This window comes from Panthera pardus, unplaced genomic scaffold, assembly GCF_024362965.1.
Source record: "Panthera pardus isolate Hobbes unplaced genomic scaffold, ASM2436296v1 HiC_scaffold_21, whole genome shotgun sequence".
Classification (NCBI taxonomy): domain Eukaryota; kingdom Metazoa; phylum Chordata; class Mammalia; order Carnivora; family Felidae; genus Panthera; species Panthera pardus.
This window is the reverse complement of record NW_026526777.1, coordinates 69,906,258-69,932,600: the sequence shown is the minus strand read 5'-3', so window position 1 is coordinate 69,932,600 and position 26,343 is coordinate 69,906,258. Positions and strand designations below refer to the sequence as shown.

The following is a 26,343-nucleotide window of genomic DNA, read 5'->3' as shown; positions in this document are numbered from 1 at the left end:
GTCCAAAATACATGAAGAACATCCAGAGGGCCAACAGACACATGAAAAGATGCTCAGGGAAATACAGATCAAAACCGCCATGAGATACCACCTCACACCTGTCAGGATGGCCAGAAACAACACAAGAAACCACAGGTGTTGGCAAGGATGCAGGGAGAAAGGAACCCTCGTGCAGGGTTGGTGGGAATGCAGACTGGTGCGGCCACTGTGGAAAACAGTGTGGAGGTTCCTCAAAAAGTTAAAAATAGAACTACCCTAGTAGTAATCACACTACTGGGTATTTACCCAAAGCAAATGAAAACACTAATTTGAAGGGATGTGTGGACCCCTGTGTTTATGGCAGCGTCATCTACAGTAGCCAGGGTCTGGAAGCAGCCCGAGTGACCGCTGACAGACGAGTGGATGAAGAAGTGGTAATGGGGCACCTGGCTGGCTCAGTCAGTAGAGCACGTGCCTTTTTTTTTTTTTTTAAAGATTTTTTTAATTTTTAAGTAGTCTCTACACTGAACGTGGGGCTTGAAGTCACAACCCCGAGATCAGAAGTCACATGTTCTTCCAACCGAGCCTCGCCGGGTGCCCCAAACATGCGACTCTTGATCTCGGGGTCGTGTATTCAGGCCCCACATTGGGCGTGGAGATTATTTAAATAAAGAAAATACTGCAGTTTAAAAAAAAATAATTTGAAGAAAGATGTGGTATGTAGAAACGTGCACGTGCACACTAGAATATCACTCGGCCATAATAAGGGTGAGAGCCTGCCATTTACAACAACGTGGATGGACCAGAGGGTATTATGCTCAGTGAAATAAATCAGAGAAAGACAAATACCGTATGGTTTTGTGGACTCTAAAACACAACAAACAAAGGCAGAGACAGGGCAGAAACCGATCCATCGACCCGGAGAACACACGTGGTTGCTGGAGGGGAGGGGTGCAGGGAGAGGGGGTCCGGGGAGGACAGTCACAGCACGGGGAGCACGGCCAGCGGTGCTGTCACAGTGACGAGTGGTGACGACGGCGGCTCCGCTCGTGTGACCACAGCATCACGTGCACACTGCAGGTTCTACCGTTCACGGTTCCTGCTCGTTTCCCCCTCCCTACGGCCTCCCACTCTCTCCTCAGACATTACTAAGAGAGTTAAAAGGTGAGGGAAACAAGGAAACACCATGTGTAGCCTCTCCACATTTTCTTCTGTTTCTTGTTAACTTTTCTCTCATACTTTTTTTTCTGTTCCCTTTTTTAAAAACCCCTTGCCTCTCCGCCTCAACCCCATTATGGTGATCACCATGCTCTGCACCCGTTGGCCTCCCTTGTGGGAACGTTGTGCCCTTGACCGAGGGCTGTGCACACAGCACGGTTCGCTGGCCACGGGATCCTGGAGCCCAGGCTCTCGCGGCTGCGCCTGTTCTCAGGGGTCAGGTGCGGGGACGGCTTACGGCTCGTTACCGGTACCCGACCCGAGTTGTAAGTGCTTCTTAAGCAGATGGGAGCCTCGTCCCGTAGCAATGTCACTGTCCCCCACTTGTGTGCAGAAACACTTTCTCCTGCGGGAGAGGGAGGGACCCCAGCTAGCCCTCTGGGAATTGTGCCCATCCCCCAGTGCATCCTTGTGACCGTGTCACCGAGCAAATGCCACCTGCCTTGGGGTTTTACTCAGTTGAAAAAGGCTGAAAACCTAACCAAAGAACAGGCAGAGGTACTATGTTTGGTTTGGGGCGTGCGTTTGACCACGTGGTATTAACCGGTGAATGAACTCTGGAAAAAGACTTTCACTCTGTAAAAGAGACTAGATTTGTTTTTAGCAGTTGTCATTTATCAACCCAAGGCCGAGTTTAGGTGAAAAATCGTCCTGCAGGCTCTATTGGAGATTAAAAGCAGCAAATCGGAAAGATGTCGCCAGGGGGGTAAGATCGCCCCCGGTGGATGAAGTGTCACGGGCGCTTCCGCGACCACAGTGCAGCTCCACCTGTAGGTGTATTTCGGGCGTTTCTGACATCTGACTGTCGTGTCCCCTAAGGTAAAAGGTTCAGAGGGATTTTGTGGCTTCCCTGGAGGTTACTTGGTAGTAACCCCAAGTTTCCTTTTTCAACAGATGTGACAATCTCCACTTATTTTCCCAAATTTAACATAAAATGAAGTCTTTATGCAAGCAGAAAGACAGTGATGAGTCTGGTTGTTTCAGCCCCTGAGGAATAAACTAGTCATAGACCCATGAATTTATCTGTTTAAAAAAAAGTCAGTGGGGTGGGTAGGAGGAAAGAGAAGATTTACGTTTGTTACAACCCACAACGTAGCTAAGAAAATACCATGTCTTCCCAGCTGCTCCAGGTTGTGGCTCCGAGGTCACTTCAGACCTAAAGACACAAAGTCTACTTGGTTCTCATGGAAATTCAGGAGGTGGTTTTGACAGTGTAGGACCTAAAAACGGGGTGAAACGTTAAGGTTTTGAGTACAAGTTATGTGATTTGCTCCTTTGTTTGGCACCTTGCTCTCCCGCTCTGTCTGTAGGTTTTCTCTCCAAGCTCATGAGTCATGAGTAGCTTCATCGCTGGTGTTCAGGCAGCACGTTCTTTAAAGACGGTCTGTGGAGGCACGAGAAATCCTGACTTGTACACTTTAAATGGATCATATGTATGGTTTGGGGATTATATCTCAATAAAACTTACATTGAAATATATATATATGGGGGCGTCTCGGTGGCCCAGTTGGTTAGGGATCTGACTTGGGCTCAGGTCATGATCTCACTGTCCGAGGGTTCGAGCCCCACGTCGGGCTCTGTGCTGACAGCTCAGGGCCTGGAGCCTGTTTCGGATTCTGTGTCTCCCTCTCTCTCTGACCCTCCCCCGTTCATGCTCTGTCTCTCTCTGTCTCAAAAATAAATAAACGTTAAAAAAAAATTTTTTTAAAGAAAAAATATATATAATTATATTGAATATATAGTATTTTGGGTTTGGGGTAGATTTACCCCCAAAATTAAATGTTCTTCATTCCTCCTTAGGTAGTAACCATTTTACTTTTTTTAAAGCAGGCTTCATGCCCAGCATGGGGCCCAATGCAACCCCGACATGGAGACCTGAGCTGAGCTCAGGAGTCAGACACCTAACTGATTGAGCCCCCCGGGTGCCCCGAGTAGTAACCAGCTCAGCGGCGTGGCTCCTGGCCCCCGGCCGTGTGTGCAGGGGGTCCGAGGCCACGCTCCACAGCATCCACGCGCCTCTGTGCCTCGAGGCTGACGGGCGCGCCCACCAAACCCGAGCTGTGCCTGTCTTTGTCCTTGTGTCCTCTAATTCAATTTTTAAAGAATCCATTTACATATAGGTTCTAAAAAGAAAGGCTTGTTTTTGTGAAATGCAAATGGGAAAAGATCAGATAAAGGTAAATTATTACAAAATTTACCTTTTGTAATTTTGGGCATGTAATACCTGGGCATGAGAGAAACAATTGTGGAAGATTTGAGGGGAAATCATCAGAATTTAGGTGTGTGCGTACAAGCCAGAGCCTCCAGACCGGAGGAGCCCAGAGGGTGGGAGACAGAGTTTGTGTTTCCTCAAAGCACAGGAAGCTCGCACAAGATTTTGGTCTAGGAGAGGGTGCCCAGCCAGGAAATTCACTCATTTATCCAACAGACAGTTACGTACCTTAAGTTAGCATATCGGGTATCGAACGTCCTGATGTCATGACCCCTTTATGCTTTCAGAAATCATCCAGGGTCCCAAAGAGCTTTTATTTTTTTTTTTAATTTTTTTTTTCAACTTTTTTTTTTTTTTTTTTTTTTGGGACAGAGAGAGACAGAGCATGAACGGGGGAGGGACAGAGAGAGAGGGAGACACAGAATCGGAAACAGGCTCCAGGCTCCGAGCCATCAGCCCAGAGCCTGACGCGGGGCTCGAACTCACAGACCGCGAGATCGTGACCTGGCTGAAGTCGGACGCTTAACCGACTGCGCCACCCAGGCGCCCCAAGAGCTTTTATTTATTCAGGTTATATCCGATACGACCACACTGGAATTAAAACTTTTAAAATGTTAATTAATGGGGCACCTGGGGGCTCAGTTGGTTAAGGATCCAACTCTTGATTTTGGCTCAGATCATGAGCTCACAGTTTGTGGGTTCGAGCCCCATGTCGGGCTCTGCGCTGACAGCTTGGAGCCTGCTTGGGGTTCTCTCTCTCTCTCCCTCTCTCTCTCTCTCTCTCCCTCTCCCTCTCTCTCTGCCCTGCCCCCCACTCGCTCAATAAATAAACATTAAAATAATAAAATATTAATTGTTAACTCTTTTTTATTTTTTTTTTAACGTTTACTTTATTTTTGAGGCAGGGAGAGACAGCATGGACAGAGGAGGGTCAGAGAGAGAGGGAGACACAGAATCTGAAACAGGCTCCAGGCTCTGAGCTGTCAGCACAGAGACCGACGCGGGGCTCGAACTCACGGACCGTGAGATCATGACCTGAGCCGAAGTCGGACACTCAACCGACTGAGCCACCCAGGCGCCCCAATTGTTAACTCATTTAAAAATACCAGTAATAAGCTCTTTACATGTTAACACAACATTTGTTATGAAAAATCATTCTAGTTTCCGAACCAAAGAACAATTTAATGAGGCGAGTAAATCTGTCTGGTGTCTTCTAACTGAAGACACGGGACTCTCACGTCTGCCTCTGTAGTCTGTGCGCTGCGCTGTGCTGTTTGGTGAGACACGCGAAGTCAAGAGACCCGGCCGTGTGCCCTCATCCAGTCGGAACAGGGCCTCCCCTCAGGCCCGGGGAGGGTCTCAGGAGCCCCCACCGTGAGAACCGCTGTGCGCGGGAGTGCGACAGCACTGGTGAATTTTGTTGGCTCACCGAATGTTGACTGAGCGCTTACCATGGAAAAAGTTAGCGTGGGAGGAATAGAGTGCACGGGGGTTGAGACCACGTCCAGTTTGGGGCTCTCCAGACGCCTGGTCCACGCGTCTCGGGGCAGGGAGTGGGTGGCAGAGGCTGAGAGGGAGGAGCCGACAGGTGCTAAGCGGATGCAAGGAAACTGACGGACAGAGGAGCCGCTCCTGTCTTGGGGGAGTAGAGGGCTGCTGGTACGAGAAGGTGCCGGGGCCTGGAAGAGCCGGGCGGCAGTGTGGGCACAGGCTCGGACCCCTGGGCACAGGCGCCATGACCCTGACCCCTGCGGGGTGCGGACCATCCTGGCCCCGGCCCCGGCAGCCACTGGGTCGCTCTCCCCTCGCCCCACCTCCGCCACCCCCCAGCAGCCCGAACGGACGAGATGCCGTGAGCACACCTTTGTTACGATGCCACGTTTCTGATTGGTTTTCCTTTGCTTTTTTTCAGACCATGCAGACCTTTCAAGTTACCAAAAAGGTAAAGTAATCTGATCATCTTATTAAGTAGTAAAGTGATTGCATGCCCTTCCCTGCAGTGTTTTCTTCACACTGCTTCGGCCTCCCTCATTCATATTTTTCTGAAGGAAAAGTAAATTTCCCCTGAGCTGGCTGCCGGAGCGATCCTCCCTCTCCAGAACTGGTGTCGATCTCAAGGTTTAGATTCCGTTTGTGGTGAATCGTTTATATTGGCCGAGGTGCCTCTCATTCCTTCGTGGTCTTCCTTGTCTTGGAGAAAGACTGTTCTGCCCTGACCGGGGCTTGTGGCGCTTGATTTCAGGCGGGTTGTCTGTGTTTGCTGCTAAAAATGTCACCATATTCAAATGGAGGTGGTATTTGAGGTGGAAACTTTGAAGGTTTGTCTTTTCAGTAGAAAAGCAAAATTTTAGGTGGAACGTTGTTTCTGCAAAAAAGCCAAAGCCTTGTCTCCTCAGTGGCGTGCTTGCTGTGGTGGTCCCACGTGGCAGACTGGTGCATCGTGGGAAACCAAGTGATCTCTGCAGTGCACCCGCGAGAGGAACCGAGGCCCTGATAACCGAAGCCTGGTCAGGGGGCCTGATCCTCTCTTTCAAGCGCAATTACTACATAAATTTTAATTAGGAAATTCCCTTTCCATCTAAAAATTATTTATTTTTTGAAATTGTGGTAAAATATACACGGCATAAAATCTACCATTTTAACCACGTTTAAGTGCACGGCTTCGTTGCGTTAAAGTCCACGTTATTGCGCAACCGTGGCCACCGCCACGTCCAGAGCTGCTTCCGTCCTGCAAGTCAGAAACAGTGGCTCCCCATCTGCCCTCCCCCAGTGCTCTAGTCTCCATCTCTGTGAACCGGGCCAGCCGACCCCTCCTGTGAGTGGAATCACACAGAGTTCGTCCTGCCGAGACTGGCTGACCTCACTCAACGTGCTGCCCTCCAGGTTTGTCCGGTGCTAACAGGTGTCAGAATTTCCCTCCTTTCTAAGGCCGAGTGATATTCCATTGTATGTGTATACACTTTTTGTTTATTCCCTTTTGCAGACAGAATTGTGGCAGAAGATAAAGGAAAGAAGTTATACAAGTAAATATGACAGGTCAGGAGAATGAATTTCCAGTTTTCCACAAATAAGAAAGCCCTTTCTAAGGATTTTTGCATTTTGAAAAGATTCATACATATTTTTCCTGTTACTAGATTGGTATTTTGAAAAGTCCTAATTTCTTCTTTTCAGCATATACGCATACAAATACAACTTTTTCAGAAAAGCCTTTCCTGATTCCCTTCCCCACTGTAGCTGGAAGTCATCTCTGCTGAATTCACAAAACGTTCATCTGTATCCCTCTAAAAACACGTGTTTCTTTACCTGGTTTTGTATTTGTCAAGTTGTCTGATTTTCGGTATCAGGTTCCAAGTTCCTTAAGGGTGAGATTCGTGTCTGCCGTGTGTATTCCCAGATGCCCATGCCCTTGGTCTGTGATGCTACCTGTGCACTGAATTTATTTCTTCCCAACAAAGAAAGAGTTCTGTGTCCTCTTTGCTTTGGGGAAGTTTCTCAAGCTTCTGTCTTTCTTCCCACTAAACTAATAGCTGATGCCGTGGGAAAAATTATGATTAATAACGTTTTGATCCTAACCCCAAGGACAAGAGGGATACGGAGCAGTTACTAAGGGAACTGGAAGGGGAGAAACCAAGGAGAAAGAGATTTTCCGGAAGAAAGGGTAACTGCTCAGTTCAGGGAGACCAAGGACCCAGACTAGTTCGCAGTTTCGGCAGGTTCAGAAGAGTCACGGGAACAAAGCCAGGCTGAGGGACTCAGGGTTGGGTGTTCCGTCGGGGGGAGGCCTGTGTCCGGGGCGCTCATGTTCTCTGCTCAGGGTAAGGGGAGAAAGGAGAGACTGTTCCCAGAGAGCCGGCGGGGGGGGGGGGGGGCAGGGGCAGGCAGAGGAAGGCATCTTTGTGAGCTGAGAGAGGAAAGTGCCCTGTGGAGGCCCTGTTGTGGGAGGACGGGCCCCACGGTGTCACCAGCATAAGTTACCCTGTGAGGCTTTTGCTCATTTGTTTGGACCGATGGGAAATACCTGCTCTTCCCCGGAGAAGCCCACTAACACAGTGGCTGACGTCTGACGTCTGGGAGTGTGGTGAGGGTCGCTTGTGAAGACTGCAGGGAGGCCTGTCTGTCCAGGGCACAGTTCAGCCACGGACACGTGTGGGTGGCCCTGCCCTGCGGCGTCCCCCTCCCGTCCTGTAGCAGGGGCGCGTGCCCTCTGACTCTCAGCCCTCCTGGGAAGGTGCCGTGAGCTCTTGCGCACGGCGCCCGGGCATCGCTGGGGCCTCACGCGGGGCCTGCTGGGCAGGGGACAGACACGGGTGTCATATGCAGAGCCCCAGAATCCGGGCAGATGTGAGACGCTATCCTGTGCTACGCAGGAGGACGCGCTGCAGTGGCACCAGGGTTCCTTTGACGGGTCTTCTCCTGAGCACACGTGACGTGGTTCAGAAACGTGACGTGCGGGTGCTTTGTTCTTGTAGTTAGAACATAGACCTTGAACCCAGACTCACCAGGACTGCAGTTAGTGGAGAATGTAGCAGTGACACTTCTGGGCCATATTTAATTTCCTTTCCTGCTGAAATTATCCTGCTTTGTTAGGCTTTTATCTTAACATTACAACCACCGTCTGGGCTTCCGACTGTACGTGAAGCTTCTGTTTCCCGCGTGGTGTCCACAGCCCCTCGGACTCCAGCACAGACCCTGACACCAACGTGGGGTAGAGGAGAAACGCTCGTCGGGGTGTAATTTCCCCAGAAGAGTCGGGTCTTCTCCCCACGGAGCTCGCGGCACATGAGCAGTGGTCCCTGGGCAGGGCGGGCACGTGAAGCGTGTGCCGTGTTGGCGGGGAGCGCTCCGGGACGCCGGGAGGGCGCAGGTGGGAGTCACGGGTGCCGTGTGGCGTCCGCGCGCAGTCAGCGCGATACCTGGTGTGGGACGGTGCTGCGGGATCCGAACCAGACGTCGCCACCGGGAAGGGTCCAGACCCCACGTTCTCACGGGAAGAGTCCAGACGTGGTCACGGGCAAGGGTCCGAGCCAGATGTTCTCACAGGGAGGGGTCTGAACCAGATGTTGTCCCGGGGAAGGGAAACCGTTGCTGAGGAGGGTTTTAAGACCGCGGTGCCTGTGTGTGCAGGTTTTTCAAGAACGCAAAACAAAGAGTCAGCCTACGGGTAAATTAGCCCGCAGTGTGGACGCCAAGCACTTGGGGTGCCCACCACCTGCGTCGACGGCGTGTTTGTAGGTGGCAGCGAACAACTGCTGGTGATTTGAGAGAAGAATGAGCCACTTAACGTCAAGTCTGGGCTCTTCCCACTTCCCAGGGCTGGTATTTTCAAGGTCTAAACGTAAAGGACCCTTTTTAAGTCTGAATCCGTGAACAGAAAGTCTCAAATGTGCTGTTGACACAGGACCCAGTTCCGGAGATCTAAGTTTGCATTTGGTGGAGCTGGAGATAAACGTCCGGGTCCTCAGCACCGGGTGTATTCTCGAAACGGCGTTCGCGCTTGGACAGCCGCAGTCCGCGTCTGTGACTCGGTGGTTTCATCACATCCAGAATTAGGTTCACAAGCCCGTTCCGTGGTACCTCGCATTAATTTTACTTTAGTGAGTTTTTAAATCCAGAATTTGGAGGCTCGAGAACAGCGTTCAGAATCAGAGGCCTGTGGACCTGTGTGGTTTTGCATCATGAAATTAACTGTTCGTGTGACTTGGGAATTTAATTTAAAATGTGAATTTGGGGGAGCCACATTCTACTCTGCCAAGGAGACTTATTCCCTTGTGCTCAGCGAGAGGTGACACCACGGTGGTTAGGAGGCCCGACTCAAACCAGACTCCGGGCTCCCATTTGTCACCTTTTTGTGAACTATAAGTGACACATGACATTAAATTAGCGTCAGGCGCACAACGTAATGACCCAGTACTTGTAGATACTGTGAGGTGATGACAATAGTCGGTCCGGCTGGTATCCGCCACCACACGGACTTACAGGACTTTCTTTTCTTGTGATGAGGTCTCTTAGGATCTGCTCTGACGGCGGCTCCCAGTTGCGCACACAGCGTCACTGACCACGGTCACTGTGCTGCGACACACCCCCGGGCTGACGTACTTTGTAGCTGGGCTGGTGTCGTGACTCTGGACAGTTGTGTAAGTTGCTCGTGCCTCACTGCGTCTCATAAAGCTGAAGACTTAAGTGAGGCGCTACAGGTAGAGCCTGAGAACAACTAGTGCTCCTCGTAAGGAGGTGGTGACCTTGAGGACCGCAGGGCTGAGAATCGCCCGGGGCGGTGCTCCCTTGAAGCGTAATTATGTTGTATTTTGATTTCCTTGTTAAAATGTAATTTGAAGTCAGTCCCCCCAGAAGGCCAGACCCATGGGGTCGAGTGATGGGAATGTGAACATGAGCCAACGGCGTCTTCCTTCAGAGTGACGTTTGCAGCCGCCAGCTTCGTGAAACCACTGGCCTGGTTTTGAGGAAATAACCCACAAATACCTGAGTAAGGAGCCAGAAATAGCCATCGGCACGGCCAAGGGAGCTAACATTGTTGAGGATTTGAGGGTAACTGTCCATAAGTGAAATGCTTCTTTTTTCTCTCTTGCCAACCTCAAGTTCAACCTCAAGTTGGCAAGATACGTCTTGAATTTTAGAAAATTCCATTCAGTCAACTTCTGTTGAGCACAGAGTTCACGTGAGATCTGCAGATGTCAGGACGGGGAGGCCCAGGGTCCTACAGAAGGGAGGGGCGCCTGGAGGACATGGCTCTGGTGGCAGTTTGGTGACAGGAGGGGAGACGGAGGCCAGGCTGCCACGGCTACACGGTGAAGAGAGGGCACTGATGCTACACTAACTGAGTGAAGAAAATGCACATCTCGCCCTCGTGGGGCCCAGTCTGACACATTCATTATAGTTTTCGCTGGAAAGACAGCAGCAGGTGTGTGGGGAGGTTTGGGGTTGGTTATTATTTTTTTAACGTTTATTTTTGAGAGACAAAGAGACACAGAGCATGAGCAGGGGAGGGGCAGAGAGAGAGGGAGACATGGAATCCGAAGCAGGCTCCAGGCTCTGGGCTCCGAGCTGTCGGCACAGAGCCCGACGCGGGGCTCGAACCCACAGACCATGAGATCATGACCTGAGCCGAAGGCGGACGCTCAACCGACTGAGCCCCCCAGGCGCCCCTGGCTTGGTTATTCTTGAGACATGGGTACGTGAGCCTGTTTGTGGGCTGAACTCTTTTCTAAGAGCTGACCGAGCACAGGATGGAGAGAAACGGGTCTGGAGATGGGGGCTGGGTCCTCTGCCCCGCCACACCTCCTTCCACTCAGGCGTGTGGACCGTAGCTGGTCTCCCGAGGAGCAGATGGGCGTCTGAAGTGCCGTGTGTCTTCTCCCACTGCATCTGTCCCTGACACACTCCCGGACCAGGTCTGAACCAGGAGGATTTCACAGACGCTGTCTTTGGCAGGGAGCCCTCTTGCCGCTCCTAAGCGGCCTCCTGTGTCCTCTCTGCTCCACAGTTATGCGTCCCTGATCGCCGACTGGCCCGTCGTGGTCCTGGGCATGTGTACCGCGTTCATCGTCGTCTGTGCCCTAGTCGGGGTTTTAGTGCCCGAGCTGCCCGACTTCTCCGACCCACTGCTGGTAAGGAAAACGGCCACTTGAACTTCTTTCGCCCAAAATGACCTCGGAAAATTCAGTATTTTAATGCATGTTACATTATGTAATTACGACCCGTTTTAAAACCTTCTCGAGCTGTTGGTAGGGGTGCAGCTCTCCTTCTGAAGAGTAAACTTGTGCCATCGTGGTTTCAGGCTCTTAAAAGGTCAAGGAACCCACTCACCAATTACAAATCTGGAAATTTTGCTTCTTGGCTCCCACATTTAAGCCAAAAATCAATAAAATGGAGAATCTGCATTCTATAAAAGTATTTTTGTGAAGTCGTTAGGACTGAATGTCTCTTCTTTCCACCCGGAAGGAGTTAGAGGAACTTCAGTATTACTAAGAGAGAGCAGGGTCTGTTTTTAAGGAAACGTTCCTGTAAAACACTAACGTGCATGACATAATCTGATGCGACCGTAAGTTTTCATAACATCAAAGTGTTTGCTGGATGCTTAGGTATGAACTGGAAAGAGAACCTTCAGATACGACTTTGCCTTGTTGCCGAGACAGCGAACGCAGCAGAGAACCGACCCCACTGCCTCGTCGTGGCGAGCAGTGGCTGCCGTCATGTCGGGCCACCCTTTCGGTGCCATCGGCCACGGGGCAGCGGTGGGGAGGGCCTGGGGAGGGCCTGCACGTCTGTGGACGTGGCTCTCCCGCTCCTAGAACTACACCGAGCCTACGTGACGTACACTAATGAGAGTTTGTGATATTTTGTCTCAGGGCTTTGAACCAAGAGGGACTACGATAGGCCAGAGACTGGTCACGTGGAATAACATGGTGAAAAACACGGGATACAAAGCGACATTAGCAAACTACCCTTTTAAGTATGCAGATGAACAAGCCAAGAGGTAATTATTCGTTAACTTTTACACAGAACATCGCTTAACGAATTCCACTTTTAAGCAGTATCTGAGCAAAATGATTAGATGCAAACGTGTGGCTCAAAATCTTTGCCACTGGGTTTGTTGGCATTCTCACTGTCTTTTAAGATGTTGTTGCATTCGAGTGGAAAGTGAGGGTTTGGGTTTTTTCTTTTACAGGAGTGAGGAAGTGAATGTTGCTTGCTTACATTAATGCTAAATTTCAAGTGCTACATAGGCTGTGACTCAGGATACACCGTTACCAGTACACTTACTGGCCTCGAAATAGTCCTTTATTTGTAAATTCTTTTTTTTTTTTTTTAACATTTATTCATTTTTGAGACAGGGAGAGACAGAGCACGAGTGGGGGAGGGGCAGAGAGCGAGGGAGACACAGAATCTGAAGCAGCTCCAGGCTCTGAGCTGTCAGCACAGATCCCGACACGGGGCTCGAACCCACAAACCATAAGATCACGACCTGAGCCGAAGTCGGCCGCCTAACCGACTGAGCCCCCCAGGCGCCCCTGCACATTCTTATTACCGCAAGTCCTCCATTGGCCGTCACACGGCGTTGTGCCAGCGTGGTCGACCGCCTTCCCCGCACGGTCACCAGCACGTCCCTGCCTCTCACGTTGTCCTTCCTTTTCAGCCACCGGGACGACAGGTGGTCCGATGATCACTATGAACGAGAGAAAAGAGAGGTCGACTGGGACTTCCACAGGGACAGCTTTTTCTGCGACGTTCCGAGTGAGTGGCCTCTCAGGTGAACAGCCCCTCGGGCCTCCCGGTGTTCGAGACGAGTGTGGTTAGACCGAGTCGGGGAGGAGGATGTGGGGGAGCTGAAGCCGTTTTCCTGCTCTGGGCCGGCCAACCACTAACCTGAACGTATTCACCTACAGTAAAAATCAATGAGAGATTATTGCATAATTCCATTCCGTTTTACGGAAGATAAAACATCTAGTAAAATTCTTGACCTGGTTGCCCCAAATTTCAAGTCCTCTTAAATTTCTTATATTATTGAAAAAATACTTTCAGTCAAGTAATAAATACATATCTTTGGATTGAGCCCTGAAATGCTCTACGTCATGAGAAAGCGTCTATCGACAGCTTCTCTGCGCCTTGTTAGGCACTAGAGATAGAAGGATGCGCGGAATACCGTCCCACGGGGCTGACCCATAACGTGCGCGCGGCAGGCTGCGGGACGTGTCCGGGTCGTAGCCACTTGGCTGCACAGACCGTGGCCTGGAAGAAACGTGGGAGCTTCCCTGAGGTCAGGAACCCACACATTCGTGTAGAACCGCCAGGTGTTTGAACGCGGGCAGCAGATTCACTAACAGCTTCTCCCCGCGAGCGAGGGGCCTGCCTGGAGGAGCCCGGTCAGCCCTGGAGAGCGGGCGTGAGCACAGAGCTCTGCTTTCTCCTTCAGTGAACACGGACCCCAAAGCCCTTCCAAATTCGGCTTTTTTTTCCCTGTTGACACTCCCCCTAAAGCGTGTATTTTCCTGTCTCGTTAGAGAACTAGAGGACCTCGCTGATCTTGTCCAGCCTGAGGGTCTGTACTTTGGAAGCTGTTTCACAGCACAGTAACCGAGAGATGGAAAGGAGACCAGGGAGGCTTCTGTCCTGGTCCCAGGGAGGAACTCGTGTGTTGTTTTCTGCGTCTTGTTAGAAAAGCCGAAGTCTGGTCAGTCGACTGTCCTGGCTGGTTCCTCTAGGTCAGGTGGTGCTATGTGTTTCTGACTAACCAGGACAGACATCAGCAGACTCACGAGATGTGGCCCCTCTTTGTCAGCAGCCCACACACTACACTTGTGCCCCCGGTACGGCCCCACCTGGAGGAAAGCTGGCCGGCTCCCTGGAGGAGGTGTTTGTTTCCAGGGGCTCATTTTGCTCTTCAAAACCAATCAACATAAGATAATGGCCATCTGATGAAGAGTTTACTAAAGAAAACTTCATAATCATGAATAAAAGCTCACGTAGTAAAGCTTTATTTACAAATTTGCAGATTGGTTTTCTTTTTCAGCACGGTTACACATTTCAGATAATGTAGTGAATCCACTCTGTTTTACTGAATGAAGTTCTAATGACTGAGGAGGCAGGAACAGCCCTTACCTAGTGCTGTTTTTCCTTTAATTCTTGCAACTGGGAGAGACGTGCTTCCAGATCAGGAGCCCAGGCTCAGAGAAGCTGCTCATCCGGAGAGCTGGGACCTGGTCACACCAGGTCTGCCGCCAGGGCCGTGCTCCGTCCAGTCTGTCCCGCAGCCGGACTATTCAGAAACACACTCTGTGTTAGTGAGATGTTCCCAGTGTTCATTCTCAACTCTGGTGTAGCAGGGAGACTGCGGACCCAGCTGGAACGCAGCGTATGTCGGCGATCCTGGGCAGCCCGTGGTACCCGATTGACTGTTTTTAGCACTCTTAAGTTGATCGCCTGGCATCTGTCGTCCCTGGTTCGAAGCCACGGAGAACACCCACGCTTGATGTTCAGCACAGCCTTCCAGGGATTTGTACGCTATTGTGGTGACTTGTTTTGAAATTAAGAGGGAGGCGTGCAATTAATTTCGTGCGGAGAGTTCTTACAGATTGCTCGTCCGAATCATAGTCTGATCAGAAATAGGTTTGTTCTATGACTCCTATGATTTTTAAGATGTAGTGAGTAGACAAAGGCTTTGAACCAAAATAATATTATAACATTGTTTGCTTTCTTTTTTTACATTTTTCTCCTGGAAAATGGGGAAAGGATCCCCTGCTGTTACTGACTTGTGTTTTCCCATTCGAGCTATTCCTGAAAGCAGAGTCTGATGGGCAGTTATAACCTTTTTCTTTTCTTTTTTCATGTCACCAGGCGACCGGTACTCCAGAGTGGTGTTTACGGCAGCTGGAGGGGAGACCCTGTGGAGTTTACCTGCGATTAAATCCATGTGCAATATAGACAATGCAAGGGTATGTAAAGCAAAACTGAAATTCATTTGCAGCAAATAAGATTAGATTTTTGAAAGTCCTTTCCCTGCTGACGTGGTAACCGCTGGAACATAAGTGTTCCTGGTGCCTGAGTCCCGGGGACCACCCGCCAGAGGCCGGCGCCCCACACTCTTACCTCCTCGGATGCAGGTGCCTCTGCGCCCCCATGTTCTTCAATAAAGAACTCTTTCTTTCCTACCCCTGTTCTCTCTCCAGTCTTTTGTCTTAATTTCACAGCATGTTTCCTTTCTGTGGTCGTGCTGTGTCTTTCCTAAGCCACTTCTGTTGTTGCCTACTGAGGCGGCTGTCCACGGCCTAACCAGGCAGTCAACCAGCGGGTCTTTGGGGCAGATTCAGGGCACAGGCTAGGGAAGGGGACATCGAGGCATGTGGGTGTGTAGATGGCGAGCGCTCCAGGCCAGGGTGCCCTGAACTCTAAACCCCTTGAGGACAGAGGATACAACACAAGAAGCCCTCTGCTCTTGGTCTCTGGAGCCGAAAGATGTCAGCCCCAGAAAACGTGGGGTCGGCCTCCGGGCTCTGGAAGGGCTATCAGCTCTGTGTGCTCAGAGGCAGATTCTCCGAGTCGAGACTGCCTTCGGGGCCACTCGTGCACCCGTCCCAGCAGCAGGGAAGGTGCTCACCGGTCTCCTAGCGTAACTCTTAACTTAGCCCGAAGTCCCTGCTTTGCTGGAAACCTGATCACGTGTCTCCTAAGAGCGAGCCTGACGCCCCAGCACCCTGGCCACGGGGCTTCTCAGGGAAGCAGACAGGGCTCTTGGGGGCCACAGGGCCAGCGCCCACCATGCTGACTCACGTACCTTCTGCGAACTGAGTGGCTCGCCCAGGTCACCTCTGGGCCCCATGACTCTCCTCCTCATCCTGAAAGACTGTGCATCTCCTGCTGGTCGGGCCACCAGGGTTTTCTGTGAGGGCCATCTTCTGTCTGCCCAGCTCCAACAGACCAAAGTCACTGGCCACCTACAAACAAACCGAAGTGTCTTAATCAGCGGTCAGTTTTTGTTTGCCTTATTTTCTTCTCTTCTACAGCTCTCAGTTCATTATTCGGAAACTGTGGACGAGTCACAGCCCGTCTCGTATGGAAAGTTAACTCTCAAGGAGTAAACGCGCACAGCCCTGTTTAGCATGTGCGAGACATCGCCCCCCCCCACCCCCAGCAGCCCTGCCACCGTGGCGCCCGCGGCTCCTGTTCACACATGGCTGTGTGGTAACCACGCTCACGGGAGAGCAGTGCCGCGACTCCACGGCTTCCGGTCCTTCCTTTCCCACCTTTGCTGTTGACCTTTTAACTCTCCCTCCCCAAAGACTCTGAAGAGACTGAATTCACGCAGCTGATTCATAGCTGGTGTTTGTTGGGTTTTGTTGGATTTGTCAGGACGTGTTCCAGACACTGGACTGTTTCCTTAAGTCCTTGTGATAATGTCGTGAATTAAATCCTACTATTGGCCTGTCTTGTGGATGGGGAAAGTCCGTGCAGGTGGTCAGCGGCAGGTGTGGGATCTGAGCCCAGCCTGACGTTAGTCTCTGTTTCCCGCCATGCATCATGCTGCAGAAGACAACCACCCCTCTTCTGTTTTGTCTTGTGTTATCACGCACGCCCTCTCCCACCGAAACGATCCTCACAGAGCCCTCGTGGCCTAGAAAGTACGTTTTTTTTTACAAGAGCAACAGCCGATCCTGTGAGCACTGATGGGCTCTGAACGGACCCAGAGGCCCAAGGCCCGTACGCAGTGCTGTGGCACCACGGGAGTGGACGCTATTTGTGTACGTGTGGGTGTGTGTCAGACTCTCTCAGACGATAAATGCCAGCAGGACTAGGCAGCTCACAAAAAGGCTAATGTAACAGAACTGAAGGGACAGGAACGGTGCGATCAGTACGCGGTGGCACAGCCGTGAGCCGCACTCCTCCCTCCTCCCTCCCTGGCACCCAGAGCAAAACAGAACTCGCAATTGGTGACAAAAGTCAGGTAAATAGGGCAGCAAATGTGTTTTAGAAGACGGTCCCCTTCCCCTCGTACTAATACGGGGAGCACCATCCCCGTGGCCTCCGTAGAAGAAGTATGGCGTCCGTCAGAGTCCTTAAGTACCACCATGCTTACGGGACGCACAGTATTCAATTGGAGCGGATTTCTAAACCGTGCCTCAGGCTGGCAGCGGGAGAATGTTCCGGCAAAAGCAATTTCTGCAGGGGATTAAAGCAGTAAAATCTAAATACGTGGCTTCCCAGTGGTTTGGCCTGATGCATGTGCAACATTTAGACTGTTGAAGGAGCGGTGTGCCCTCTTGTCTGTTTCCCAGCATACTCTGGTTATCAGGACCGGATGGCCGTGAGTTCGAGTTTGCAATTCCTGCGAGAATGTGGCAAGCATCTAGTCTTCTGAAAATCTGAGGAGCAGGCCCAAGACGTGCGTCTGCAGGAATGGTCAAGCCAGTTACAGATCACAATGACAAATGAATAAATAGGGGGTCGAGGCCCCAGAATTCCTACCTCCTAGAGCAGGTTGTAATTTTCCTTGTTAAATGCTGTTTTTAACAGTGGCACACACAGCCTCTGCAGTGAGTACAGAACGGTAAACCTTCCTCGCAGAGATCGTGCATTCCCTGACACCCGACGTAATAACTGTCGCCTAGCAGCTCAGTCTGCAGGTGACTACCGTACCCTTTCCGGGTCTCCCGGGTCGAGACCCTTTGCAGAGCGTTATTTGTCCTGGTCGTGATTCACGCAAACTGTGCACACGCCGCTTGTCGGCCTCTCCCTCCTCCTCCCCTCACCCCCACCCCCGCCCTTGTGCTCAAGCAGCCATCAAGCTGGATGGGACCCACACCAAGGGGTACTGAGCAAGAGGGCTTAACGGCGGGTGCGATGACCGGAAAATGGCTGGTAATTGGGGTGAAGGCTCAGCGAGGCCACACGTGTCCCTTGTCACCTGCTTGTGTTTGCAGCGCACTGAGCTCAAACCCCAGATTCCCTTGAAGTTATATGCCCCTGGTGCTCAGGATTCCGATGGGCCTTGGTTTCCAAAGCGAGTAGCTCCTGTTTCTGATGCTGCCGTGTACTGCCTGACACAATGCTGGTTTGCTCAGCGGACTCCCCGGATCTTCATTACCCTTTTCTGCCTTGACATCCCAAGGGACGCGCTGGCGGACAGCCATTAGACCCAGCGGAGTGTTTCCCGGGTTCTGACTCTGCTGGAAACCCTTTACCCTGATTCTTAGTCTTTGCCCATCATGGAACTTAGCACTCAAGCAACCAGCTTGTCAAAGAGTTGTGAAATTTAGTGCCTGACACCCTGTTTACCGGGTAAGTTTTGTGGACACATGAGCCCCCCTGCAGCTTAGTGGACTCCAGAAATGTGTGGTACTTGTGTTACAGAGGACAGCGGGGCCCTGCTGTGCCTCGTCTCCCTGGGTCCCTTGAGCTTTTAGTACAAGAGGGGTGTCACGTGGGAGAAGAGTGGATAAGACCCCGTACTGATCGTCATTCTTCTCTCAGCCTCTTAAAGTGTCTCCGGCTTAGCCAATAGCTTTACAAGTTAAGGCACCATTGAAAACTCTGCCAGTGTCTTCTTTTTCTCTCTTCTGTTGCTTCCTCCCATTCTAAGTCAGCCTCACCCCTGCTCCTCTCTGGAAATGGGTGTGTGCGCAGACCTGTTATAGCCATGAAAGCAAAATGACTCCCTAAAACATCCCGTCTGTGACTGACGAGAACAGAAAGGCCACCTGCTCTTAAATTACAAGAAATTACTTTCACTGAAAGTTCCCAGTTTGAGAACTTAAAAGATTTTGAAATCATTCCTGCGAATCTCTTTCTGAAAACCTGCTTTCTACGTGAAGATCGCCTGCTTGTGATCTCTTTAAGCCCCATAGCATGACGAACGCCTGTGGGTCTCGCCATCCCCGTCATGAACAACCAAGCCCTTCAGACGTGGGTGCCCCCTCTGCAGGTTCACACAGACCCTTACACATCCCTGCTGCTTCCCCTGTTGAATTATAGCGACTTGAGCTTTTTATTTCTCTGCCTCACTGTGCGTAACTCAAGGGCAAGGATCACTGTACCTTACTCTTCATGTGTAGGTTCTCTATAAGTATTGTTTTTATTTTGAGTGGATGGGTGGATGGACGGGTGGCTTAGTGGATGGACGGATGGATGGGTGGGTAGGTAGATGGGTGGATGGATGGGGTGGTGAGTGCATGGACAGATGGATGGGCGGGTGGGTAGATAGGTGGGCGGATGGACAAATGGGTGGGGTGGGTAGGTAGATGGGTGGACAGATGGGTGGGTGGGTGGATGGGTGGACGGACGGGTGGGTGGATGAGTAGATGGATGGACATACAGGTGGATGGACAGATGGAGGGGAACATAGGGCCTTATTCCCCGAAAGCCTAAACATTCTCTTGGGCTCCAACCCTTTAGATTCAAGGTGCTGGCATCCAACTTGGAGTAAAGAGTATCAGTCACAACATCTTTCCTCTGTCCTTTCTAACCCTGTCAGGGTCCTCGAAAACTGTGGAAGGTTGTACATCAGCCAGCACCACCTTTGGAGTTGAGGGCTGGTCTCCAAGGGCCCCACTGGCATGTGTTTTTGATAACAGCCATCAAAATACGACTGTCTTTAGTCTGCATTTATGTTGTCTAACTTTGTAATCTCTGGTCAGGCACACACACACAAACCCTGCTGTTACTTGAAAAGGTTATTGAAGGTTATTTTTTGCCTGGTTTTAGCTGGCAACTCTATTTCCTTTCTCTCTGGCATGTGGTTATTTCAACAACTACACGTCTGTTCCTCTCAGCTGACGGCGGGCTTCATAATGGATGCATTTTCCTCCATCTGAAACTCAGACGTCGGGGCTACGTTACCTTTCTCCTGAGTCACCAGGCCGACTCCAGGGGCTGGTGTGATACTTGTCTGTGGGGCAAAGCTGGTTATCTGCCATGAAAACCAGAGAGACGTGATCCCAGGGCTTCCCCTGTGTTAGCATATGTGAACGTTTTTACCTACAAAGAATTAAATACTAATCATACCGGTTTATAAAATGTCAGATAATTACGGCTCTCTGGAAATGAGCTTAAAAATTAAGCCTTTGTTAAAATAACCAGTTTAGTATGCCTGAATCATAACCCTTTGGGCTCATTTTTCTTCACCTTCAATAGAGTAGTCTTTAAAATTTTTTAATTATGGAAAATTTCAAATGTATACAGAAGCAGACAATGAATCCCCACGGTGGGTCACCTGGCTCTGATGCTTGGGATACACGTGCAGTGTTTCCTCTACACCCGCCTGCCAGGACTGGTCCCGCTCAGGGGTCTCGACAGCCAGGGGCGTGGGAAGCCGGTTCTTGGATGAGTCTAAGTACCAAAGACGCGATCTGTCCCCACGTTCCCTTTGCAAAGATACTTCAGCATATGACTGATTAAGCGTAAAGGTGGAGTCGTTTAATCCCAGTAGAAGAAACAGTCACACCCTCCTTGAACTTTGGAGTTTCCTCCCTGGAACAGCCTTTGATAAACCCAGATGAGTGGGCCACCTTCCGAAGAGAAGTCTCTGGCAGGCCCAAGAGAAGGGGGATATTTCCTAAAGTGGCTCTCGGGAGGGGGCCACTCATGTAATTTGCAGGTTTGGGCGGTGGTGGGACAGTGTTCTAAATGAGGCGCTGTCCACACCAAATCCAGAACCGTCGTGCTTTCCCCAAACCCCAAAAGGAGTTTTATCCAACTTGAATAAGCCTTAAAGGATGTGGAAGAAATCAACTCCTGCTTATTTGTCTCATTAACTGTACACACAGATTTTTTAAAAATCGGAAATGTGGGATATTTTAACTGAGGACCATTGCTCCTGACGTCACCAGGGTCACTTCCGGGCTCGCTGACGGTTTTCTGGGGAATACCGTCTTGGCTTCCAGCCAAGCTGGCTGCGATGTAGCTCCCTGTCACCAGAGGTTTCATGCCGACGACCAGAAGTTTTAGGCAGAGCCGCCAATTTGTCCCTCTGTCAATTGGACAGCTGCTGTCTGTTCTCTGAATTAATCCCGCAGGTGTGTATACGTAAGCCGCGTGGCCCATCCTTCTTGTTGCCTTGTAAAGAGGCTCCGAAGGCCTGCGTCCTAAAAAGGCGCTGACTTTGTCTCCTTCAAACCAACCCGCTGGTGGTTTCGCGCGTGCGTGTCCGTGCGCCGGGCAGTTTGCTGCCCCCTCCCCCGCCCCGCCCGCAGCGTGGGCCTGGGGGGCGTCCGCCTCGTCCCAGGAGGAGGTTAACTAGCCCCCACGACGCCCCCGCCCCTCCAGGCCGCCTTAACTCGGACCTTGGAGGGAAGCGGTTCTAAACGCCGGTCTCCGCGTCTCTCTCTGCAGATCAGAGCCCACCCGCACTTCGGGGACCTGTGCCAGAGGACCACGGCCGCGTCCTGCTGCCCCAGCTGGACGCTGGGGAACTACGTCGCCATCCTCAACAACCGGTCGTCCTGCCAGAAGATCGTCGAGCGAGACGTCGCCCACACCCTGAAGCTGCTGCGGGCCTGCGCCAGGCACTACCACAACGGCTCGCTCGGGCCCGACTGCTGGGACGCGGCGGCCAGGAGGAAGGGCCAGCTCAAGTGCACGGGCGTGCCGCGCAAGTGCACCAAGTACAACGCCGTGTACCAGATCCTGCACTACCTGGTGGACAAAGACTTCGTGGCCCCAAAGGCCGCCGACCCCGCCGCGCCCGCGCTGAGGTACAGCATGCTCTTCTCCCCCACCGAGAAAGGGGAGAGCATGATGGACATCTACCTGGACAACTTCGTGGCCTGGAACGGCTCCGACGGCGTCACCAGCGTGGCCGGCATCGAGTTCGGCCTCAAGCACAGCCTGTTCCAGGACCACCTCCTGACGGACACGGCGTACCCGGCCATCGCCGTCCTGCTGGTGCTGCTGGTCATGTGCGCCTACACGCGGTCCCTGTTCATCACCCTCATGACCGTGTTTGCCGTCATCAGCTCCCTGATCGTCTCCTACTTCCTCTACCGCGTGGTGTTCAGCTTCGAGTTCTTCCCGTTCATGAACCTCACCGCGCTCGTCATCCTGGTCGGCATCGGCGCAGACGACGCGTTCGTCCTGTGTGACGTCTGGAGCCACGCCAAGGGCGACAAGCCCCACGCGGGGACGGCGGAGACGGTGGGCGTCACCCTGCAGCACGCAGCGCTGTCCATGTTCGTCACCAGCTTCACCACGGCCGCCGCCTTCTACGCCAACTACGTGAGCAACATCACCGCCATCCGCTGCTTCGGCGTCTACGCGGGCACGGCGGTCCTGGTGAACTACGTGCTGATGGTCACGTGGCTTCCGGCCGTCGTCGTCCTGCACGAGCGGTACCTCCTCAACCTCTTCAGCGGCTTCCGAAAGCCGCAGCAGCAGTACGTCAGCAAGAGCTGCTGGGCGGCGGCTCGCCGGAAGTGCCACCGGCTGCTGTTCGCCGTCTCCGAAGCCTCGCGAGTTTTCTTCGAGAAGGTGTTGCCGTGCGTGGTCATCAAGTTTCGCTACGTCTGGCTGTTCTGGTTCCTGGCCCTGACCGTGGGCGGGGCCTACGTCGTGTGCGTGAACCCCAAGATGAAGCTCCCCTCCCTGGAGCTGAACGAGTTCCAGCTCTTCCGGGCCTCGCACCCCTTCGAGCGCTACGACGCCGAGTACAAGAAGCTCTTCATGTTTGAGCGCGTGCACCGCGGGGAGGAGCTGCACATGCCCATCACGGTGGTCTGGGGCGTGTCCCCGGAGGACAACGGCGACCCCCTGAACCCCAAGAGCAAAGGGAAGCTGGCCCTGGATGGCAGCTTTAACATCGCCAGCCCTGCCTCCCAGGTCTGGATCTTGCACTTCTGTCAAAAGCTGAGAAACCAGACTTTCTTTCACCAGACGGATGAGCAGGATTTCACGAGCTGCTTCATCGAGACGTTCAAGCAGTGGATGGAAAACCAGGACTGTGACGAGCCGGCCCTGTACCTCTGCTGCAGGCGCTGGAGTTTCCCCTACAAGCAGGAGATCTTTGAGCTGTGCATCAAGAGGGCCATCATGGAGCTGGAACGGAGCACGGGGTACCACCTGGACAGCAAGACGCCGGGGCCGAGGTTTGACATCAACGACACCATCAGGGCCGTCGTGCTCGAGTTCCAGAGCACCTACCTGTTCACGCTGGCTTACGAGAAGATGCACCAGTTTTACAAGGAGGTGGACGCGTGGATCTCCAGGGAGCTGAGCTCGGCCCCCGAGGGCCTCAGCAACGGCTGGTTTGTCAGCAACCTGGAGTTCTACGACCTGCAGGACAGCCTCTCGGACGGCACCCTCATCGCCATGGGGCTCTCCGTGGCCGTGGCGTTCAGCGTGATGCTGCTCACCACCTTGAACGTCTTCATCAGCCTCTTCGCCATCGTCTCGATCACGGGAACCATATTTGTCACCGTGGGCTCTCTCGTCCTGCTGGGCTGGGAGCTGAACGTCCTGGAGTCGGTGACCATCTCCGTGGCGGTCGGTCTGTCTGTGGACTTCGCCGTCCACTACGGGGTCGCTTACCGCCTGGCCCCGGATGCCGACCGGGAGGGGAAGGTGATCTTCTCCCTGAGTCGCATGGGCTCTGCGATGGCCATGGCCGCTCTGACCACCTTTGTGGCCGGGGCCATGATGATGCCGTCCACGGTTCTGGCATACACCCAGCTGGGCACCTTCATGATGCTCATCATGTGTGTCAGCTGGGCTTTCGCCACCTTCTTCTTCCAGTGCCTGTGCCGCTGCCTCGGGCCCCAGGGCGCCTGCGGTCAGATTCCTTTACCTGGGAGACTCCAGTGTGGCGCCTTCTCCCACGCCGTGTCCACGAGCCCCGGGGACAAGGGACAAAGCAAAACACACACCGTGAATGCGTATCATTTAGATCCCAGGGCCCCCAAATCCGAAATGGAGCATGAGTTTTATGAGTTAGAGCCCCTGGCGTCCCGCAGCGGCAGCGCCTCCGAGGAGACCCACATCTGCTCCAAGTTTTCCGACGGCCCCGCGAGGAACTTCGGGATGCCGGTGCGTGCCGCGTACAGCAGAGGCCCCGGGGGCGATGGCGGCGGTGCCCCGTTCCCGCCCCCTCTCGAGCAGCACGCCGTGTGTCACTTCTTCTCTCTGAGTCAGACATGCACTTGTCCAGATGCCTACAGACACCTGACGCCTGGCCCACATGCCGGCCAGCAGGCGGGTGACGGGCTGTGTCCCCAGTGCGTTGCCCCCGCCGGCAGCCTCGTGCACGTGCAGAAGGGCGCACACCAGGCCCCCGAAGGCTTCATGTGCACCATCCCGCACGTCCATCACTGTCCCTGCCTGCAGGGCGGAGCGAGGCCGCCGGGACCGCAGAATCCTCTGCCCACGAGCTTTGTCCTGCACCCCGTGCAGCACATTCAGGCCCCAGAGAAGACCCGCACTCACGGTCTCCCGAGCGTGGGGCACGTTCCCCCCGACGGTGGGGCCGTCGGCCTGTGTCTGCAGAAGCCCCGGGTCCCCACGAAAAGCGCACTGTGATCCTGAGAACAGCCAAAGGGGGCTTGCTAGGAACAGAGACGTCGGGCACGTGGAGGGCGGTGGAGGGGCCAGGAACCAGGGCTCGGGTCCAGGGGGCCAGACGGACAAGACAGACAGGAACACAGGGCTGTGCTTGTCACGGGATCTGGAACAGTCCGGTCAGAATGAACCACACTTTGTGTTTAACCGTCTAATGGGGGACGCGCAGCCCGGGTCCCGCCCAGAGGGCGACTCTGCAGACAGTGAGGCCAGTGAGCCCCCTGCGTTCACGCACTCGGAACTTTCTGGTGAAAGTTTGTTGATAAAAACACTCTAATAAATACAGTGCTAAATTCAGAACTGATGCCTTTCAGTTGTTCCTTTGAAATGGAGGTAAAACCCGTAAGTGTGGAAAGGGAGCCCAAAGATGGCAGGAGCAAGTTGCACTTTGTCAAAAGTCATGGAATATTTTTATATTTTTTATGAGAAACAACAAACTCACATTTCTAAGGAGCGTTGTCTTGATTATTGGATTTTATCTTTTCAAACAGTACAAAGTTCATAAAGTTTTTTACCTTTATACCCGGCCTGACGAGCGCCTGTCCGAGTCTCTGCCGCCCCGTAGCCGCGAGCCACAGAGCGAGGGTCTGAGGTGCCCGGAAACGCAGGTCTCCCGGCAACAAGGTTCCCCCCAGTACCCTGATCTGGGCGTTTGGTTGCCCCGCGTAAATCCTGATTTTATTAGAGCCACCTCGGCTGGGGTCCAGGGACTACACCACAGTGAGGCCTCCCTTAAAGATCATGTGCGCGGCGTATTAATGGTGCATTCTGCCCGTCTGCATGAGTAGACTTTCCATGAGGCCAATAACTTGTTTACATCCAAATGGGGGACTTCACACTAGCCACAATGTACGATTGTTCCCTTATTACGCCTGATAACCCGGGGGTGGGGGCTGCGTCCGCATCAGGCCACGTGTCCGGCCCGGAGAGCACATGATAGGGTGCATTTGACTGACGCAGGTAAGACGGACCACGGCCCCTCGAAGCTTTCAGGGTGAGGGCGCTTCTCCCGTGAAGTGCCCCCCTCCCATCTGCCTCCAGCTGGGTCCTCTGAAGAGAGCCCGGGGAGGTGCCTTAAATACCGCGTTCTTTCCCGAAGCTGTATCGCTCATTTTCTGGGAATAGTCCAGATCGGCTCTGAACGGTATTCCAGGGCCTGAAAAACGCTGTCGGGAGTCGGAAGGGACCTATGGTTCGCTGTATACGGCACACAGGTCCGTTAAGTAGCTTTCCAGCTCCTTCGTCACTTGCGTGACGAGGGGCTCACTACCGACTCCCATGGCTGCCCCCAGGTCTGGTCCCGTAGCTCTTCTCCCATCTGGTCCTCCTTCTGCTCTCTGAAGTGAGAACAGTCTCTGATCCTTCTGCCGCACGGTGTCCCTAAAGACGTCCTCCACGGACACATCCCTCCACTGCCCCCCCCCGCCAGACACCAGCTGCCCAGTCGTGGCCTCTGCACAGTCTCTGCCACATGTGGGCCCCGGGGCTGCGGGTCCAGCTTTCCACCGCGTCGCCTCATTGCCCTGAACCCTGAGTGTGGTGGGTTCACCTCCGGACTCTGGGCTTTGAGCTATGTTTTCATGAAGGAATTTCTTTAAGAATTTGTTAGCTGGGACTAGAAAGCTTTTTTTAAAGTCGTTACCGGGCGGCGAAGGGCCCCTATTTCTAGTTTTGTCTCAACAGAAATTTCATCCACTGTCCAGTGCAGAGAAGAGGTCAAAGTACACGTGGGGAAAAGAGCCCTTTCCCTGGGAAGTGTTTGCACACCGTCCGTTACCACAACACCACGTACCTTCAGCTGAGAGCCCACGTTCCCAAATTTGTCCCTGACATTTTCCCTCCGAGCTCACTTCTTAAATCTCAACTTGATTGGAAAGTGCAGT

At 52.8% G+C, this 26,343-nt stretch overlaps 1 protein-coding gene and 1 long non-coding RNA gene across 2 annotated transcripts in view; one reads left to right on the top strand and one right to left on the bottom strand.

Moving 5' to 3' along the window:
• The window catches only part of DISP1 (dispatched RND transporter family member 1), a 186,169-nt gene extending 161,409 nt beyond the window's left edge, over positions 1-24,760 (top strand). The window contains 7 exon segments of the mRNA XM_053909475.1: positions 5,322-5,351; positions 10,911-11,034; positions 11,776-11,903; positions 12,564-12,661; positions 14,762-14,859; positions 21,248-24,348; positions 24,350-24,760. Of these exon segments, the coding sequence (XP_053765450.1) occupies positions 5,322-5,351; positions 10,911-11,034; positions 11,776-11,903; positions 12,564-12,661; positions 14,762-14,859; positions 21,248-24,348; positions 24,350-24,737 (3,967 nt within the window). The 3' untranslated portion in view covers positions 24,738-24,760.
• On the bottom strand, positions 1,965-12,919 carry LOC109258895 (uncharacterized). Its single transcript, XR_002076474.2, has 3 exons — positions 12,456-12,919; positions 2,484-2,581; positions 1,965-2,353 (listed from the first exon to the last, which is right to left on the bottom strand). It is a non-coding gene; the product is annotated as an uncharacterized LOC109258895 (long non-coding RNA).
• Positions 24,761-26,343: the final 1,583 nt, after the last annotated feature.